The 20,896-nt window shown below is 42.3% G+C and overlaps 1 protein-coding gene across 1 annotated transcript; it reads left to right on the top strand.

The window, feature by feature from the left end:
* Positions 1 to 631: 631 nt before the first annotated feature.
* LOC128018447 (hepatocyte nuclear factor 1-alpha) lies at positions 632 to 20,029 on the top strand. Its single transcript, XM_052603940.1, has 10 exons — positions 632 to 1,543; positions 3,955 to 4,154; positions 4,260 to 4,440; positions 4,520 to 4,722; positions 4,890 to 5,029; positions 5,192 to 5,333; positions 15,309 to 15,491; positions 15,697 to 15,812; positions 19,320 to 19,404; positions 19,506 to 20,029. Exons 2-10 carry the CDS (start codon positions 3,980 to 3,982, stop codon positions 19,628 to 19,630), a joined length of 1,350 nt encoding a protein of 449 aa, XP_052459900.1. The 5' UTR covers positions 632 to 1,543; positions 3,955 to 3,979; the 3' UTR covers positions 19,631 to 20,029.
* The last annotated feature ends 867 nt before the right edge of the window (positions 20,030 to 20,896 follow it).

The raw sequence follows: 20,896 nt of genomic DNA, 5'->3' as shown, positions 1-20,896 counted from the left end.
ACGAGTCTATGACATGAGTTGCTGTTTTCTCTTGTTTGTTAAGATATATTTTCCTCCATTTCCAGTTGTATAGTGTAGGTGTACTGCACTTTTAAAGATAATGCTAGTACAGGACATAGCATAGTCTAAGAAACTGTGACCTTAACTTTATATGTATACTGTTGTTGTGAAGTGATCATATGTATGGTAATATTTTATGGAGCTGTATACTCGTAAAAAAAGTTTTATGAACAGCCTCTCATTAAAAAAAAGTCTCACTTTGTGATTGGTTATGCATTTTAAACTATCATTTTGAGATATGAATTCCCTTGAAAGCGTCAAAAAAAATAAATAAATTGTCTTTTAACTTTTCATCACGAGCAAAAGTCATTTACACTACATCTCATATCATTCATTCTGGTGGAAATGACATTTACGCATGATAAACAAAAATTTCAGAAATAGATTTCACTCAATGTCGCAAAGCTGTTCAAAGTACACAGCATTTTGTTGATTTAATTAATTTACATGATATTTTCAGGTCTAGAAATCTTTAAAATCATGTTATAAAAATAAGATTTTACCAAATGGTTTTCACAAATTAACGTTGACATTTACATTTTTATAATTTCAAGTCAGTTTTAGGCCCCCTTGTTGAGATCCACTCGAATATATTTAATTTTCAATAAATATATAAATTATTTATTTTACTTTTTTTTTTTAAAGAATATCACAGTTTTAAAAATACAACAATATTTTAATGATAGATTTTCATAGTTCAAAACTGAATATCTGATCCTGTAACATGAATAAAACAAATGTGTCACAAAAGAAAAAAAAAATATTAAATGTGCTTGTAGTGTTAATTTTTACTGAATAGCTAGACTCTATACTTTGCCCTCAACACAGGCCAAGACTAAAGTTCACCAAGAGAGAGTGAGAGGGAGAGAGAACGACGGAGGAAAGGAGGAGGGGATGAAGGAAAAGCAAGTAGCAAAAATAAAACTATTTCGAAACAAAAGGACAGCAGGTATCTAACGAACACTGTAAAACAAAGAGAAGAAAAGGATAAAGAAAATAAAAACTGTTCATGTGGAAGACAGACTACTGAACTCAATGACCGAGACAGAGGTGAATACTGAACGTGTGTGATATTGTTTTGCTGTGTGTGTATAAGTCTGTTTGCACGCAAAGAGTGTGTTGGTAATTGCTTCAGTGACACGGACAAAGCTTCTATGAGCAAAATATACACAAAAAACGGCCACTTAAACGTGAGAGATGGAGGGAGGAGAGGGGAGGAGAGCAGGAGGAGAACGAAGCGGCCGGCTGTCGGCCTTACAGGAGCAGCTGGTGTGGTCTCTCCTGGGATCAGGGCTGTCAAAAGAGCTGCTGATCCAGGCCATGGGAGATCTGGAGCGAGAACGGGCCTAGAGGATGGACCGGGCCGATGGTGAGAGCTCAGAGGAGGGAGACCTGGACTACCACCTCCTAAATTCCGTGAGCTGGAGAGGCTGCCGCCGGAGGAGGCCGCGAGGCAGAGGGCTGAAGTTAACCAGCTGTTACAGTAAGTCTCCTGGTGTTTTCTGATCACTCAATCCCAACTAATGAAAAAAAAAAAAAAAAAAAAAAAAAAAAAAAATATGATATGATAATCTTATATGACTTCAGTGCCTCGAATGTTGTTCTTCTAAAGAAACTGAAAATCTGCTTCTCAACTTCATATTTTACTCCACAAATTCTTGATTAAATCTTCTCTTCTCTGGCTCATCTCAGGTATTCTCTCTTTTAGTCCTTTTCTTTGGCTTCCTCTCTTCTCTAATGCTCTGCTTCCCAACTGATAGGGTGAATATAAAGGAGGTTCCACCTTTTTTAGTTACTAATTACCCACCCTATTCATTATTCTCTGGCCATTTCAAACTTTTTAATAAATGAACTACATCGACTGGTTAAAATTAACAGAGAGACACAGTGTCCATCGCTCAGTGTGGTTTTGTGTAAACATGACTGTGGTGATATTGTAAATATAGAGCTGTTGTGAGGAAATGTTTGTTTTCTAAGTGTGTGCCTCTTTGAACACAGCTATAAATGGACTTGCACTTTATTGAAACATCAAAGGGAATCTATGTGTGATTTGTATAGGTGAAATTAGTTGCTCTTAGATATGTTTGTGTGTATTCACAAAGATTATTTACAAACTCTTTTACTGGACTTTGGCCCCTTGTCTCTTGCCTTATCTTACAGTGTAAACATTGCACCCTCTCTACCTGTGTATTATTTATCCTACCTCTTTCCCTCACCCTTCTCTCATAGCATTTTTGAAAAAAATAGTCTTAATAATTTTTTTTTTAACTTTCTTTTTTCTTCAATATGTTACAAATAAATTGTATAATGTGCTGACATTAATAATAATAATAATACAAATGTTGTAATTTCACTGTAATTACAGTGATATTAGTATACTATGTGTGTTTACTGCTATAATTAACACAGTAATGGTCTGTCACACAACACATTTATCTCTAACATGGAATATATGCTTTATCACTTACTTAGAATATATATATATATTACTTAATAAGTTATAATAATGTACTCATATATATATATATTTTTTCTTTCCAATATCAACCACTTTGCAGCCAATCACAATTACATTTTTAAAGGGTTTGTGTATTGAAAACTGAATTCTACTTGAAATTAAAATGTTATGCTTATATTAAAGATATTTTTCTGTTCCTGACGTCATAACTTAATTATCAGTATGCATTGTTTGTTGAGCAATTTATTAGTACTATTTAAAATTAATGTTTCTATTTCAATATATTTTCCAAATGTAAATTATTTCTGTATTGCAAATCATTACCACGGTCTCCATTCCAATATGCTGATTTGCTGCTCAAGAAACATTTCCTGTTATAACCAATGTTAATGTCTTGAATCCGGTCTATGATCTTCTGTTCACTCACCACCAGAGGTCACCCGCAAACTACAGACTCTCACACTACACAGACTGTTACACTATACCCTGGACTACATTTCCCATCATCCATTGCACTGAAAGCTACACCCACCCAGATCCTGATAAGTTGCTTAGTATTGTTTAGCGTTCATCACTGTTTAGTTGATAGCTACTTTACGGAGCCTGCTGGATCTTTCCTCAGTTTAATCTTAGTTTTCCCATGTTCTGATTCTCGCCTGTGTATCTCGGATTACCCCTTTCGTTTTGCCATTCGGACTCTGTTTGCCGCTGCCTGGATTATTGCTGTGTACCTAGACTATATTTCTTTTCCTTGCCCTGTTGTATATTGTTCACTGTTGATCGACCTACGTCTGTTTACTGGACTGCTCTTGTGTTTTGCCTATGCCATACCTGTTGGCTGGTATTTTGAGCCTGCCTGTGTTTGTGACGTCTTTTAATAAAAAGCTTGGACATGGAACCACACGTCTCTCATTCCTGTCACTCCGTAACAGTTATGTCTTTGTGGAATCAATGTTTTTTCTAGATTTTTTTTTTATTAAAAGAGAGTTCAGAAGAATAGCATTTATTTGAAATAGTCATCTTTGCAACATTATAAATATCTTTACCATCACGTTTGATCAATTTAATGCCTCCTTGCTGAATAAAATTATAATTTTTATTAAGAAATTATTAACAAAAACTTACAACAAACTTTTGAATAGTGTATATAATATGAATTGAAAAAAATATATGAAAATAATATGAAGACTATGCATACTTTGCAAGGTCATAACCACTGAGGGTTTAAAAATCAGGGCAAAATATGATTCTTTATTCAATTAATACAAATAAATTATAAAAATTATCAGGCGCAAATGGCACCATTTCCTGAGACATATCCAGTAATAAACATCATATTCTTCATGTGTTTTCATCAGATCTTGTTAGGAAATATTCAGATATGCCTATTATAATGTATTTGTATATTAATGTCTTAATGTGTTGGTGTGTGTTAGAGAGGATCCATGGCATGTGGCTAAAATGATAAAGACCTACATGCAGCAGCAAAACCTGCCACAGAGAGAGGTGGTGGAGTCCACAGGCCTCAACCAATCCCATCTCTCTCAGCACCTCAACAAGGGCACACCCATGAAGAATCAAAAGCGTGCCGCTCTGTACAGCTGGTACGTCAAGAAACAGGCAGAGATCAGCCAGCGTGAGTATGAGCATTTCTTATTTCTCTTACGTAAAATTCTGTTTTAATGCATCTTTAAGAAATAAACAATAATAATGAGCGATTATTACACCCTGATCAATGCAGAGTTCACTAATGCCAGTCGAGGTGTTGGGTCAGGAGAGGAATCTGGGGATGATGTGAGAAAGGGACGAAGGAATCGATTCAAATGGGGCCCAGCATCCCAACAAATCCTGTTCCAGGCCTATGAACGACAGAAAAACCCCAGTAAGGAGGAAAGGGAGGGACTGGTGGAGGAGTGCAACAGGTAACGAGTGAACCAGTTACCATAACCCAAAATTTAGGTGTGACGTGGGTAATAACTGTTGCATGTATATGTGTTTTAGAGCGGAATGTCTTCAGAGGGGAGTTTCTCCATCTCAGCTGGCTGGCCTGGGCTCTAATTTGGTCACAGAGGTTCGTGTGTATAATTGGTTTGCGAATCGGCGTAAAGAAGAGGCATTTCGCCATAAACTGGCACTGGACGGGCCCTATAGCAGCCAATCAGATCCCTTGACAGGCCAGACGCTACCATCCAGTCCTTCACCAGGTATGATGTCAAGCAGGCCCATACCTAACACATATTCTAACTGATATTCTATTGCATATAAAATAACACTCTTAATGACCAGTTGGTTGATTTTTAATTTGTTTCCCTAGATTTCTTCCTAAATCTGTCCTGTTTTACCCACCTTTCTCTTTGTTTATATCCTAAAGATCTGAAGTACAGTCAGCCAGTTGTGTGTGAGAGCCTGGGCACAGTGAGAAGCTCCAGTGGTGAAGGCAGAGGTTGTCTAGCCAGTCCAGTCCAGCTTGATCCCAGCCATACACTCCTGGATACACACCATCACAAATCAGTGAGATTCATATACAGTATTTTACACATATCACCATAAAGCAGCGAGATTAAGGGAAGAGTTAGTGAATTAAGTGATCACTCCCTGCTGAACACAACCCCCCCCCATCCCCCCCCCCCATGGCAAATGGAAGCTGAAACCTGTTTAATTTTTTTCTCTTAGGCTTCTGGCGGTGGCTCCTTACCTCCTGTCAGTACTCTCACTTCCCTGCATGGAGTTTCAGGATCCTCTGCTGCCCCTACAGGACTGATCATGGCCTCCCTGCCAAGTGTAATGAGTCTAGGGGACTCCTCACTCTTCATAGGTACAGTGCATATTTAGTAATCTGCATATGCAGTTTAAGGGGCCGTTCACATATCGCGTCTTTTGTGCGCGCAAGTTCGTTATTTCCAATGTAGGCGCGCGGCATGCGCGCTCATAATGGAAGCGACACGGTCACGACGCGCACGCGGTGCGACGCACCCGTTTTTCCAGGCGCGTCCCCACCGCATCGAGTTAAAAACATCTCAACTTTTCAGAGAGCCGCAAGCGCACCACGGGTCATGTGACAAGAACAAACCAATCAGCTTCATCCTTTCCCGTAACAACGTTGAACGTTGAACGTTGAAGCAACAGCTGATCATAGTTGTATATGGATTGCCATTTTGAAATAAATTTAGTAGCAGAGGTACTGCGAGCGATTTTTAGTTGCGCAAATCCATTTATCATTTGCTGAAATGTCCGCGTCTTCATGGAGCGAGCAAGTCATGGTTGCTTAGGGGGTCGTTCACATATCGCGTCTTTTGCGCGCGCAAGTTCGTTATTTCCAATGTAGGCACGCGGCATGCGCGCTCATAATGGAAGCGACGCGGTCACGACGCGCCCGTTTTTCCAGGCGCGTCCGCACTGCATCGAGTTAAAAACATCTAAACTTTTCAGCATACCGCAAGCGCACCGTGGGTCATGTGACAAGAACTAACCAATCAGCTTCATCCTTTCCCATAACAACGTTGAAAGCTCAGCTAAGATGAAGGAATAGGTGACCATAGTTGTATATGGATTGCCATTTTGAAATAAATTTAGTAGCAGAGCTACTGCGAGCGATTTTTAGTGCTGCAAATCCATTTATCCTTTGCTGAAATTTCCGCATCTTCATGGAGAGAGCACGTCATGGTTGCTTAGCAAAGGCAGGCGCCTCAGGAGCGCTTCTGCCCGAGCACTTTGGAAAGAAGGAAAGAGCGGCACGCCTAGCGTTTTCCACGTGTTTTTAGGCACGATATGTGAACGGCCCCTAGCAAAGGCAGACGCCTCAGGGGCGCAACTGCCCGAGCGCTTTGGAAAAGAAAGAGAAAGCGGCGCGCCTAGCGTTTTCCACGCGTTTTTAGGCGCGATATGTGAACGGCCCCTAACACCAACACACTGCTAATTAATACAAACTGATTCCCAAAAAGTTGGAACACTGTACAAATTGTGAGCAAAATACAGAATAATTAAAAAATCTCATAAACTTATATTTTATTCACATTAGAATATAGATAACATGTCAAATGTTGAAAGTGAGACATTTTTAAATGTCATGCCAAATATTGGCTCATTCTAGATTCCATGAGAGCTACACATTCCAAAAAAGTTGGGACAGGTAACAATAAGAGGCCGGAAAAGTTAAACGTACATATAAGGAACAGCTGGAGGACACATTTTCAACTTATTAGGTCAATTGGCATTTCAGAGTGGCAGTGTCTCTCAGAAGTCAAGATGGGCAGAGGATCACCAATTCCCCCAGGGCTGCGACAAAAAATAGTCAAAGATGTATAAAGTACTAGAGACCCATACTTGAGTAAAAGTACAAGTGCTCTATCAAAAAAGTGACTTGAGTAGAAGTAGAAGTACTAAAGTATTCAACATTTTTTGTACTTAAGTATTGCAAGTAGTCTATTTTAAAATCTACTACTCAAGTACTGAAAGTAAAAGTAGAAGTATTGTGTTATGTAACGTTAGTTATTAAAGAAAGTAGTCAAAAGTTTGAACATATTGTTTTTACTATTTCAAATGATTAACCTAAAGGACAATCACAATTCCTTTGACTGTAACTTCTTGTAAACAAAAAACGGTTACTAGGGTTAGTTAGCCCAATTTGCAAAATGATGTCATTAATAACTTACCCTCATGTTGTTTCAAACCCGTAAGACATCAGAGGGTCATTTAGAATTTTTTGAAGCATCCAAAATACATTTTGGTCCAAAAATAGCAAAAACTACGACTTTATTCAGCATTGTCTTCTCTTCCTTGTCTGTTGTAAGACTGTTAAAAACAAAGCAGTTTGTGATATCTGGTTCGCGAACGAATCATTCGATGTAACCGGATCTTTTTGAAACAGTTCACCAAATCGAATTGAATCGTTTTAAACAGTTCGCGTCTCCAATACGCATTAATCCACAGATGAATTAAGCTGTTAACTTGTTTAATGTGTCTGACACTCCCTCTGAGTTAAAACAAACCAATATCCCGGAGTAATTCATTGACTCAAACAGTACCCTGACTGAACTGCTGTGAAGAGAGAGCTGAAGATGAACACCGAGCCGAGCCAGATAATGACTCGTTCACGAGTCAAGAACCGTTTCTGTCAGACGCGTCTGATTCGTGAACCGATGAGCTGGTGATACTGCGCATGTGTGATTTATCGTGAAGCAAACCGACACACATAGCGTCTGAACTGAACTGATTCTTTTGGTGATTGATTCTGAACTAATTCTGTGTTAATGTTATGAGCCCAGGTGCATTAAATGCATCGAGCGCAAAAGAATCGGTGAACTGTTTTCTTCAACTGGTTTATTGAATCGAACTGTCAGAAAGAACTAACGTTACTGGTCATCCGAGAACCGATGCAACCGGTTCTTGACTCGTGAACGAGTCATTATCTGGCTCCGCTCGGTGTTCATTTCTCTCTTCACAGCAGTTCAGTCAGCATGCGCAGTCTTCTTAATCGCTTGATTCGCTCAATGATGTGCCAGCTTCATCAAATCTGCCATCTACAGTTCTGGCAGTGATTTGTAATGGAATGATTCGTAACATTATTATAATTGTAACGAGTAACGATGCAGCACATAAAAAAAATATCGGAGTAAAAGTATTAAACTCAGCGAAAATATGTACCGAAGTAAAAGTGGAAGTAGGAGAAAAAAATAATACTCCAGTAAAGTACAGATACCGCCTTTTAGTACTTAAGTACAGTAGTTAAGTAGTTCTACTTCGTTACTATACATCTCTGAAAATAGTGGAGCAATATCAGAAAGTTTCTCAGAGAAAAATTGCAAAGAGTTTGAAGTTATCATCATTTACAGTATATAATATCATCCAAAGATTCAGAGAATGTGGAACAATCTCTGTGCGTAAGGGTCAAGGCTGGAAAACCATACTGGATGCCTGTGATCTTCGGGCCCTTAGACGGCACTGCATCACATACAGGAATGCTACTCTAATGGAAATCACAACATGGGCTAAGGAATACTTCCAGAAGACATTGTCGGTGGACACAATCCACCATGCCATTCGCCATTCCTGGCTTAAACTCTATAGGTCAAAAAAGAAGCCATATCTAAACATGATCCAGAAGCACAGGCGTCTTCTCTGGGCCAAGGCTCATTTAAAATGGACTGTGGCAAAATGGAAAATTGCTCTGTGGTCAGACGAATCAAAATTTGAAGTCTTTTTTTCTCACAGTTCATCCTGTCCCCTTTCTTTTTCCGAATTCACGATCGCATTTAGCCGCTATACGGAGGTAATCTGCTCTGCTTTTCCCTATAGACGGCGCAAACTCAATGACTATCTGGCTATAGTCGCGGAACTCGCGCTGTCTTATGGCAGAACCCATTTTTACACTTACCACAAGCTATTTTCAGCCAAATGTGCAGTACGTGTTGCCCAGTGGAATCAATGCCCCTATTGGGGCACCCTGGATGCTGATCTTCACAGCCGCATATTTTTTAGCTGTCGCAATATATCATGCGCAGTCTGCAGGTCAGTAGCTCACTCGACCATCTCATGCCCTCAAATTAATCCAGCTATTATTCCCTGCCCAGAACCGACGCAAATCAAGTCAACCAGCTACGTTCCACGTCCGGCTACCACCCATCCATCATCAAATAGAGAATCCTTCTCAGCCATGGGTAACCAACAGGTCTGCGGTAATTTCAACAGAGGAAATTGCGTGAGACAGCAATGCAAGTTTCTCCATGTCTGTAATTACTGTGGTGGAGCTCACGCTCGTACAGTATGCCCAGTCATGAAAGCTACCAATAAAAAATCTAGAAACTACTTATCGACTCCGATTAATATTTCTCATCTTTCCTCTGAACTTTCACACCACCCAGACAAAAATTTTACCAATTTTCTTCTATCTGGCCTCAAACAGGGATTCAATCCCGGCACTACATGCCCAATCTCACAGAACATTATTTGCAAAAATCTTCAATCCGCACTCGAAGAACCAGATACAGTAGATAAATTAATCAAAAAAGAAGTCGAGTCAGGCTTCATGATCGGGCCCTTCGATGCCCCCCCTTCAAAGAATTTCGAATCAGCCCTATCGGACTGGCTACCAGGAAATTTTCTCAGCCTCACGTAATTCTCTCAGCCCCACGTAATTTCCCATTTCCCAGCATAAATAGCCTCATACCCCTCGAAGAATATTCTCTGCATTACCATCGATACAATCGACATTGATCAAGCGATCACCATGATAAAAAATGTAGGTCGCAGTGCATGGCTGGCTAAAGTAGACATCACTTCTGCTTTCAAAGTGATGCCTATCCACCCAGATTCATGGCATCTTTTCGGGATACGCTGGCGTGGGAATTTTTATTTCTCTGTACGCCTTACTTTCGGATGTAAAAGCAGCCCAAAAATTTCCGATATGTTATCAGAGGAAATCTGCTGGATTCTTTCTAATAACTATTCAATTCCTCACCTAATCCACCTGCTCGACGACTTTCTTATCATTTCACCTCCCGATGCAATTCCAGCCGAAAAGATCACAACTGTCCACAGGGTTTTCTCAGAGCTAGGAATCCCCATATGCGCACGAGAAATCCTTGGGACCAACCCATTTAATTGAATTCTTAGGTATTAACCTGGATTCAATCAAATTCCAGGCCTCTCTGCCAAAGGAAAAAATCGACAGAATAATTTTAGTGGCTTCTTCCTTGGCAGAGTGCCAAAGTTGTTCAAAGCACGATCTCCTCTCTTTGCTCGGACATCTTAACTTTGCAATGCGCATAATCCCGCAAGGCCGCCCTTTCATATCTCATCTTCTCGCACTCGCATCCTCCGTGCATGCCTTAGATAATCAAATTAATATAAACCAGGCATGTCGCAATGAACTCAGTTTATGGATCACCTTCCTCAGACAATGGAACGGCTTAACTTTTTTCTACAGCGATCTGGTGTTTCTCCCCGACTACATCCAATTATTTACCGACCGTCGGTTTCGGGGGATTTTATCAAGGCCGTTGGTTCGCATCTCCGTGATCCAGATGATCGAGTCTCCCCAATCCTCCGCGCTGTTCGAACTCTACCCCTTAGTCGTCGCAGCCTTTCTATGGGGAAAAAATTGGACGTCAAGAACCATTTTAGTATACTGCAATAACGAAGCGACCGTGCACAGTTCAGGAACGCCCAATCTAAATCCGCACTAGACCCTCTCTTTGTCGACGACTCCAATCATCCCGTTACACGTTCCAAAAACATTTAAAGCTCATCCTTACGCAATCAGGCTTTCACGCAGAAAATTTTTCCAGCCTCTCATTCTGCATTGGGGCAGCAACTACAGCAGCTCAGAAAGGACTCTCCCAAAATTCAGGCTCTGGGTCGTTGGTCATCAGAACCTTTCAAAAGTTACATCAGGTACAATCAAAGTCACATAAAGGCAGCCCATGCAGCCCTGATCAGCTGATAAATAATTATAAGTATATGATTTGTTAATGCAAATAAAATAAAATAAAACTATATATATATATATATATATATATATATATAGTATTCTAAAATATATTATATAGATATATATAAATAAATAAATAGATAATTATTAAAATAAAAAAATTAAAAAAATTAAAAAAATAATAAAAAAAATAAAATAAATAAAAATAAAAAGCCTCTCCTTCCCATCACAGTCAATTATTGTTTCTTCGGCCAAAGTAAAGGCCTTTTAGCCGTCGTTACAATCTCCTTGCCATTCAGCATCGGACAGGGCTCTCCCTTCCGGTGCAGTAGGGCAGTGGCTCCTTCCAGTCGCAGCGTGAGCCCTTCGTCCGTCATTGAGTTGTGCTGCGCGGTCAGCGGTGGACGGGGTTCTGCCGCCCGGTGCAGCAGAACCACAGGCCCCCTTCGGTCGTTGTGACAGCCCTCCATCTGATGCATCAAAGTCGCACCTCGTACACAGTCACAAGGAGGACTCTCCCTTCCAGTGCAGCAGAGCCGCAGCTCCCTTCGGACACAGCGAGAGTCCCTCCATCTGTCACGTCTTCTTGCCTACTCTGCATCGGACGGGGCTCCCCTACCAGTGCAGCAGACCCACGGCTCCCTTCGGTCGCAGGGTGAACCCCCCGTCTGAGTTATGTTGCATGCTCAACGGCAGACAGGGATCTCCCTCCCGGGGGAATAGAGCCACTGGCTCCCTTCGGTCGCAGCAGGAGCCCTCCATCCGATGCATCAAACCGTGCCTCGAATCTTCTTGCCTATTTTGCATCTGATGGGGGTCTCCCTTCCGGTGCAGCTGACCCACGGTTCCATTCGGTCGCAGGGTGAACCCCCCGTCTTAGTTATGTTGCATGCTCAAGGGCGGACAGGGTTCTCGCACCCGGTTGAATAGAGCTGCTGGCTCCCTTCGGTCGCAGTGAGAGCCCTCCATCAGACGCATCAAACCATGCCTCGCATCACAAGGGGGACTCGCCTTTTCGGTGCAGCAGAGCCGCAGCCCCCTCGGACGCAGCAAAAGTCCCTCCAACAGTCGTATTCCAGTTAGCGTCAATCAGGGCTCTCCCCTCCGGGGCAGCACTCCCGCTGCAGAGTTGCGAACCCCCTACGGAAGCTGGGAGAACCCTCCGAGGCAAAAAACTGTGCCTCCATAAACCCGCAATGGGGGACTCCCCCTTCCGGTGCAGCAGAGTCGCAGCTCCCTTCGGATGCAGCAGGAGTCCCTCCAACAGTCGCTTCTCTTTGCCTTCTTAGCATCGGACTAGGGCTCCTCTTCCGGTGCAGCAGACAGGGCCAGATTAACACTTTGTTGTACCCTGGGCAACAATATTCAAGGGCCCCATCATCATGACCCCAGGATCACCATAATATGGTCATATAGAGAATATATTACTTTAATATACAGTAAATATACTCAATACTTCAAATTCTAACTGTCACCAGGTGTATTTTGATTTACAAATATTTAAATGCTCATAGGACTACAAATGCAGTACTATGTCCCCTATCAAAGACATTCACTCACATATGATGCTATGAAAACAAAACACATCAGCATCTTTATAATCTGGTAAAATTGACCCACTACATTGAGAGGGAGGGAAATATCCTCCATTTTCACAAAAATGAATAAATGAGCAACCACTTTCAAACCATTGTTTATTTAACAACATTTATTCCCAATAGAAATGTATTGAATTGATAGAGCTATAACAGAAGACCACAGACAACACAACAAGAAACAATTTGGTCCTCAGCTCATTTTAAGCAGAAATCACCCTGACAGGGTGACCCTGTTTTCTCAGAATTCAACAAGGCAATCAAGTTATTAGTCCAACACAAACAATTTGAAATCTGCCATTTATCCCTCCACAACATTTTACAGCATTTTAATGAAACTGACACCTCAAGGAAAAAATTAATAAATAAAATGCAGTATCACTATTATCTGCTCATAAACATTTTTATCCTAAAAGCTCATTTTAACTTGTTTTAAAATAGAACAACAACCTTTCACAGCACAATTAACCAGTTAAACATTTGAGTGCTACATAAACATTTAGAAATCTGTCAATTTTTCTGAAGAAGACAAGACAGAAATAAATGCTACATAATCTGGCAAAACACATAATTTTGGTCCTAAATAACGACGAAGGGCATGTTTGAATTTGAAATGCTCTTCGCTCTCCGGGCTGTAAACATAAGCTGGCGGTGTAGAAAAGTCCTTGCTAGCTGAGTTGTCCTCGTCGTTGACGGAAGCTGACTTAACAGAACTGTCGGCAACATTAACAGGAGTGAAGAAATTACCTATTTTCGGTATAAACTTTACATTTTCTGCTTTTCTGATGTCCTTTTTCCTTTTTTAATTTCCGCTTCGCGCTCCCACTTAGCCTCTCCATGTCAGATTTTTTTCTGTTGTAGCAACGCCTGACGTAACCCACTCCAGCGTAACATTTGACCCACCTCATGTGGACTGACCAATGAGGAGAGGGTCTTAACTTGGGGCTCTCTCTTCATTGGTCAGGCAGCATGAGACTGACTCTCAACCGCTCTCAACTCACGTTCAAAGTCATAGGCAGCGCAGCGTCTCTCTGTGCACCGCAAATTCCCGTGTTGACAGTTTGTTTAATATAAAGCGGGAGATTACCAGATACAGTATTTTGCTCGTGCCCTTGCTGCCTTGGGCCCTTTAGAGGTCTTGGGCCCCTGGGCAATTGCCCAGTTGCCCGTATGGTTAATCCGGCCCTGGCAGCAGACCCACAGCTCCCTTCGGTCGCAGTGTAAACCCCCCATCTGAGTTATGTTGTATGCTCAACGATGGCTAGGGATCTCCCTCCCGATGGGGTACAGCCGCTGGCTCCCTTCAGTTGCATTAGGAGCCCTTCATCCGACGCGCCAAACCACGGCTCGAATCTCATTGCCTATTCAGCATCTGACGGGGCTCTCCCTTCTGGTGCAGCAGACCCACGGCTCCCTTCGGTCGCAGTGTGAACCCCCCGTCCAAGTTATGTTGCATACTCGATGGCGGCTCTCTTCAGTCGCAGTGAGAGCCCTCCATCAGATGCAACAAACCGTGCCTCATACTCAGCCGCAAGAGGGACTCTCCCTTCCGGTGCAGCAGAGCCGCAGCTCCCTTTGGAGGCAGCAAGAGTCCCTCATTTCTTGATATACAGCATCGTGCTCCTCTCATAAGCGGCACGGAGGGCTTGCCGGTAAGACGTTGCGAGCCGCAGCTCTCGTCTAACACTGCACAGTCTCTCCCGGTCGCTCTGCATTTTCTTCCCAACACGCATATTTTGGGGGACAACAAATATTTAGGGGAGTTATTTTGGGTTCGGGCTATGCTCCGGGCCTGGACCCCTCCCCCAGGACAGCACGTCAAAATATGCCTACTATTTGCCTTCAGATTAGATGTAAGGGTGAACTCGTGAAATGTGGTTTTATTAACAAAATTTGGGAGAAGCACGATCAGATAATCATCCAATTTGGCACCGGTGCATCTCGTTTAGCTAAACATCTTAAATAGCACACAAGCGTATATATGTCCAGTCTTCCTACCTCCTGTCCCACGACAGTTTTTCGGCATCCCTCCTCCACCCCAAGTCCTCACTTCTAATCTATTTATCCCAAATTAGGGACAGGGGGAGTTATTTTGGGTTCGGGCTATGCTCCGGGCCTGGACCCCTCCCCCAGGACGGCACGCCAAAATATGCCTACTATTTGCATTCAGATTAGATGTAAGGGTGAACTCGTGAACCAGATGTTTTCTCTTTCAGGGAAGACCTTTCATTTTCCAACATGACAATGCTAGACCACATACTGCATCAGTTACAACATCATGGCTGCATAGAAGAAGGATCCTGGTACTGAAATGTCCAGCCTGCAGTCCAGATCTTTCACCCATAGAAAACATAAAGAGTAAGATGTGACAAAGAAGACCTAAGACAGTTGAGCAAATAGAAGTCTGTGTTAGACAAGAATGGGACAACATTCCTATTCCTAAACTTGAGCCACTTGTCTGCTCAGTCCCCAGACATTTGCAGACTGTTTTAAAAAGAAGAGGGGATGCCACACAGTGGTAAACATGGCCTTGTCCCAACTTTTTTGAGATGTGTTGATGCCATGAAATGTAATATCAACTTATTTCTCCTTTAAAATGATACATTTTCTAAGTTTAAACATTTGATATGTCATCTATGTTGTATTCTGAATAAAATATTAAAATCTGAAACTTCCACACCATTGCATTCTGTTTTTATTCACAATCTGTACAGTGTCCCAACTTTTTTGGAATTGGGTTTATAATAACAGATGTCTTTTATTGCAGGTTTGACATCCTCTCAACCACAGACAGACATCAACAATGTAGGGGGAGGTTTTACTACCCTTCAGCCAATCTCATTTCAGCAGCATCTTCACACCTCACCTCAGCAGCCAACAGTGCAGCAGCTTCAGAGTCACATTGGTCCAAGCTCCTTCATGGCAACAATGACACAGTTACCATGCCACAGTACGTTCTTATTTACAGGTCTGAGTAATTAATTATTGGTGCATCAAGACTAGCATCACTGTTATCGGGTGGACTTGAAAACTTCTAGAAATGCTCTAGAAACCAGCCAGAACAGTGAGTTTTAAATGGACAGACCTAATATATCTCATTTCAGAAAAATAGTGTGGACTTCTCCTAAATTCTGCGGTAATATTGTGTGTTTCAGTGTACAGCAAAGCAGACCTGAGCTCTTTCCCCTCCTCCAGTCTCCTGTCCCAGGCTATGGTCATCGCAGACAGCAACAGCATTGGGACACTGACTAACCTCACAGCTGTTCGACAGGCATGAACCAAACGCAAACTCATCACACTGACATGATTATATGCACATAATTTTAAGATTAGGTGCTTATAAAGGTAAAATGACATCATAAAGATTTGCATGTGCAGAGTAATATTTGTGAAAGTTTACATAAGACTGCAAGAGAAACATTGTAAAGGTGTAAATTATGATTCAAGCGCAAGAAAAAAATATTTGCAGCATTTTACTGTTATTCTTAAGTGTAATTCATGTATTGTGAAACTGCAGCTTCATGCTAACGCAAAATAAATTTGATTTGCATTCTTCAGACTTCAATTTTTCTGCGCTTTACACTTTTGACACCAGGGGTTAAAGCAAAAAAAAAAAATCCTGAGCCTTAACTTTTTAACCGGGGGGAGGGGTGGGGCAGCACATGCAAAGCAGTGAACGTGGCTAATTTAACAATTGAAAGGAAAGTTATTGCTTTCTTTATTGAAACAGGCTTACAGAGCTGCGGGCCAGGCCGCTTCTGCCCTGCATGCCATGGCCTCACTTCAGGTCTATTAGGCCAAGCTACTCCGGCAGCTGCACGAGGGCAGTACTGACCCAGGGGTTTTGCAGGAGGCGCGCACTGCTACCCACCTCGCTCTACGGGCGACCAAGGACACTGCGCGCTCCTTGGGTCAAGTGATGTCCACTTTGGTGGTCCAGGAGCGCCACCTATGGCAGAACCTGGCAGACATGAGGGACTCTGATCGGGCTCAGCTCCTCAACTCCCCGGTCTCCCAGGATGGCCTGTTTGGCGGTAGAGAGCTTTGCCCAGCAGTTCTCTACTGCCCAGAGGCAGTCTGAGGCCATCAGACACATCCTACCACGTCGGCCCACTGCTGCCTCCACCCCGCCCCCAGCGCAGCCGCCTCAGCCTGCTCGTTGCCGAGGGCCCCCCCCTGCGGCCTCCTCCACTCCCGCTCGGCCACAGCAGCAGCCTTCACCCCGGCCGCAGCAAGAAGATGGCCACAGAAGGGTGGCGCAATCCGTCTCTGCACCTAAGCCTGCCAAACGCCAGGCCAAGCGGCGTTCCTTAGATGGGCGACCTGGAGTTGGAGACGTCAGCTCGTCAGGAGATGGTAGCAGGACCACTCCTTCCCCCGGAGGAGGGCCGGGGGAGAATCCTTTGTTCTCATTTTCTTTTTGTTCCGCCACTGGCCCTGCGGCCCAATGGTACCCAAACCTTCACTAAAAGAGCTGTTTCCTCTACCTCCGGGTCCCAAGAGGCCACGAACGACAGTTGCCGACGTGTTTCCTCGCCGCTCTCATTCTCCTCTCCCCTTCCAGTTTCCATGCAAAGCCGGCCCGAGAACGCTTCGCCCTTCTCATGTCCTCTTTGCTACTTGGAGTCAGACGATTGCCTGCACTCCGCCCCCACTAAGGGATGCTATGCCTCCCATGCCGGGGCTGTCTGTTCCACCACGCTGCCCCACCGTGGGTATGCCTGTAGAACTAAATTAATTATAAAATGATAAACCTCACAACTTAACCTTTAAACCATGAAATGGGATGAGTCGGAAGTATAATTTATTATATTATTTAAAACTGATTTATGTGGGTGAATTTTCACATTGGACTGAAGAAAAACTGCAGACAGGATTATTGAAAATGCACATTCATTCTCTGCCAGTAGGAGGTGCTTTTGGAATGTCAGAAATATATTATGGTTTCCCCACTGTAAACAAATCAGCTCAGCTCATAAATGATAGTTTATCAGGTAAAATGAAAATCCAATCGAAACTTTTCTGAAGACAATAAGTGCCCTTCAGAGGTTCATTCATATGAAAATAAAATTAGTGAGAATGAGAAAAGTGTGAAAAAATATAGCCTATACTAACGAGGAATGTCCATTGATGAGTTACCAGTGTAAGCTGTTATACGCTTAAGCGCGTAAATGTAAGTCATGTCGGCTCACTGCCTGTGTGCCCCACCCTCCCTGTGTCCTCTCACGCAGGTGTGCTTCGCAAATGAGGATCATCCCGCAAATGAAGGGTGATTCCGGCGAGGAGCCCAACAGCAGCCCCTCCCCCTCAGGTGCCAGGGCCAAAGCCAGATGCCGAGCTAATCCACGTCCTCGCAAAGGCCATGGAGGGTCTGGGCCTCAAGTGGTCGGATCTGGATGAGCCCACCCATGGCCTATTGGTCAAATGGTTCCTGCCTGAGACCTGCCAGCAATCCTCCCACCAGCGCCCAGCCCCGTTCTTGCCAGCCGTCCAAGATGAGCTCACCAAAATGGATGAGCCCACTACTCGGTATGGGTGAACCCTTCTAATGCAGCAGCTATAATCACCGTTGATGGCGCTGACGAAAGTGGATACTCCAAACCCCCCCAGAAGAAGCAATCGCCTCGCATCTGTGCCCAGCAACTGCCCTCAGCTTTAAGGGCCATACAGTGCATGCATCCAAGCCCTGCATGACCACCTCGGCCATCGCCAACAAGGCTATTTCCTTGGAAGGATTTCGGAGGAGATATTCGCTGGAGAAGAGGAGAGTAGATAAGTAGACAGGTAAGTCAATGTAGTCGATGCTAGTAGCTGAACCAGAGGTAGTTTCCACTGTGTAGTCACGAGATCCTATGGTTAATGAAGCTAAGGTGTGTTATTATATATGGTGGCTGATTGGTGAGTGAATTACAAACAGGTGCCGGTGATTAATACTCTGAAGATGGGGTGCGCTGTGACTGGCTGGGGAATGAGCCTGACGGATCTGTGACATTGTTTCACTATTTCAAATTCACCTTTCAAATTTAACACTATTTTCAAACACTCGAGCCCTCACGTCGTTTAACATAATTGTGGGTGGGACTTACCGAAATTGACCAATCATTATTTTGACAAACGTATGGTAAGCACCTATAGGAAGAGGGAAGATTAATAAACTGCCTGCAATCGACCATGAAAACTCATGTTAAATATATTTTAAAGCACATATACGAAGTTATATTGAAACTATATATTTTTAATTATTATCTTATGATAACATTTATCTGTAAAATTACTAGCTTCTCACTGGGTGGGCCACAGCTGAAAATGGGTGGGGCATTGCTCACCTGGACCCACCCGTAGCTTCGCCACTGATACAGATTGGTTCTACACAATCAATCAATTGTTTTCGCTTGTAAATCACGTTTACAGGCTTGCAGTGCTTTTGACCGTCTAATGGTGAAAACAATGTGCCAAAACTGTAAGCACTGAAAAATGGAAGTCTGAAGAATGCAGATCATATTTATTTTGCGTTAGCATGAAGCTGCAGTAAATGAATTTACCCATAACAACTTTTGCCATGTGAACATGTAAATAAATATCCTGTTACAAAATATATTCCATAGTGTAAAAATGATCAATAGACAAAAAGGTATATATCTATCTTTAATCTAATTATCACAGCATTTCAAAGCAAAAAAGTATTTTAGAAATTTCAAGACAACTCTTCAATCCTCTGGTAAAACAACTTGAATCTACAGCAACTCTTTAAAGTGCTCTATCATTTTCTCTCCATCAGATTCTCACCTCAGATCCTGAAGCTCACTCTGAAACTCCTATTGAAGAGGAGTCTTTACATCTGCAATCCACTTCACCAGAGCCAGGTACAGACCCTCTCAGACCTTGTGCTTAATCTAGCTGTATTCAGGTGATACTGGTATAAAACCATTTACCATCACTGATTCTTTGTTAATAACATTTCCAGTGTCTTCAGGCAGTTTGGATCTCTACCCTCAGACGAGTGACCCTCATCCTTCTCACCTGCTCTCCTCTCCACCTGGAGATATAGACCCTTACATCCCTACACATATGGTCTCTCCTGCACAATAGCTTCAACTACTGATGGAAATCCCACAGAGAGCTGGTGCATATATATATATATATATATATATATATATAGATATAAATAAAATTCAAAACTGCCACATTGCTACCTGCTGCTTACCCACACTGAGGAGGAAAAAGAAAAACTTTCAAATCCATCCTTTCAAAACTTTTAAATTATGCTCCATAAAAGAACGGAGTACAATTCAAAATGGAATCTAATGTGAACATTAGCATGTATATAATTACAATTTTAGGTTTCATATTGTGTGACTGCAATAAATCACTGCAAAAATAGAAATGTCATCTCTAGATTTCTTTGTCTGGTCAATTGGTAAGACTGATTAATATGAATAAAAAGTATAGAAAATAGTAAATTGGCAAAATAAACACTTTATTGATGTATTTAATGTGTGTGGTTCTTGTCTATTTTTTTTTTCTCAGAAAGACTTCATCAGCTGAACACGACTCTTGATCACTCACAGTCTCGTTTTCATTCTAGTCAAAAATTAAATATGGCACTACCATGACTGAGGTCTTTTACTTTAAATAAAACTTTTATTTATTTATTCACAATCCTTTCCGCCATCATCTAATTTTATACTTTTTCTTTGTCAAGTTTTCCACCACAGTTGTTTGCTCTTCTGTTCCTTCTCCATTAGACTGTTTCTCTGATACAAAGATAATGTCCTCCCTTCTTCCTGTGGATTATTTTCTTTTTTCTTCTTCTCTTTAGTGTCAGTGCTCTGATTTTCCTCTGTTGTCACTCTTTTGTTGTACTTTTCTTCTAAGTTTTAACTGTAAGGCTGTGGAGGTGAGGATGTCTGACAGAGACACAGTGGCTTCTCTAAATCTCAACTTCCAACTTCTTGTTGCTGTCACTGCAGAAAGTGAAAACTTGATTTAAACATAATACAGACTGTAATAAATGCTCTATAGGTAAAAAAGAAGCCATATCTTAACATCATCCAGGCGTATATTCTCTGGCCCAAGGCTCATTTAAAATGGACTGTGGCAGAGTGGAAAACTGTTCTGTGGTCAGATGAACCAAAATTTGCAGTTCTTTTTGGAAAACTGGGACGCAATGTCATCCGGACTAAAGAGGACAAGGACAACCCAAGTTGTTATTAGCGCTCAGTTAAGAAGCCTGCATCTCTGATGGTATGGGGTTGCATGAGTGCGTGAGGCATGGGCAGCTTACACATCTGGAAAGGCACCATCAATGCTGAAAGGTATATCCAAGTTCTAGAACAACATATGCTCCCATCCAGA

This window comes from Carassius gibelio, chromosome A8 (assembly GCF_023724105.1).
Source record: "Carassius gibelio isolate Cgi1373 ecotype wild population from Czech Republic chromosome A8, carGib1.2-hapl.c, whole genome shotgun sequence".
Classification (NCBI taxonomy): domain Eukaryota; kingdom Metazoa; phylum Chordata; class Actinopteri; order Cypriniformes; family Cyprinidae; genus Carassius; species Carassius gibelio.
The sequence above is the reverse complement of the archived record's forward strand: the minus strand, read 5'-3'. Positions and strand labels throughout refer to the sequence as shown.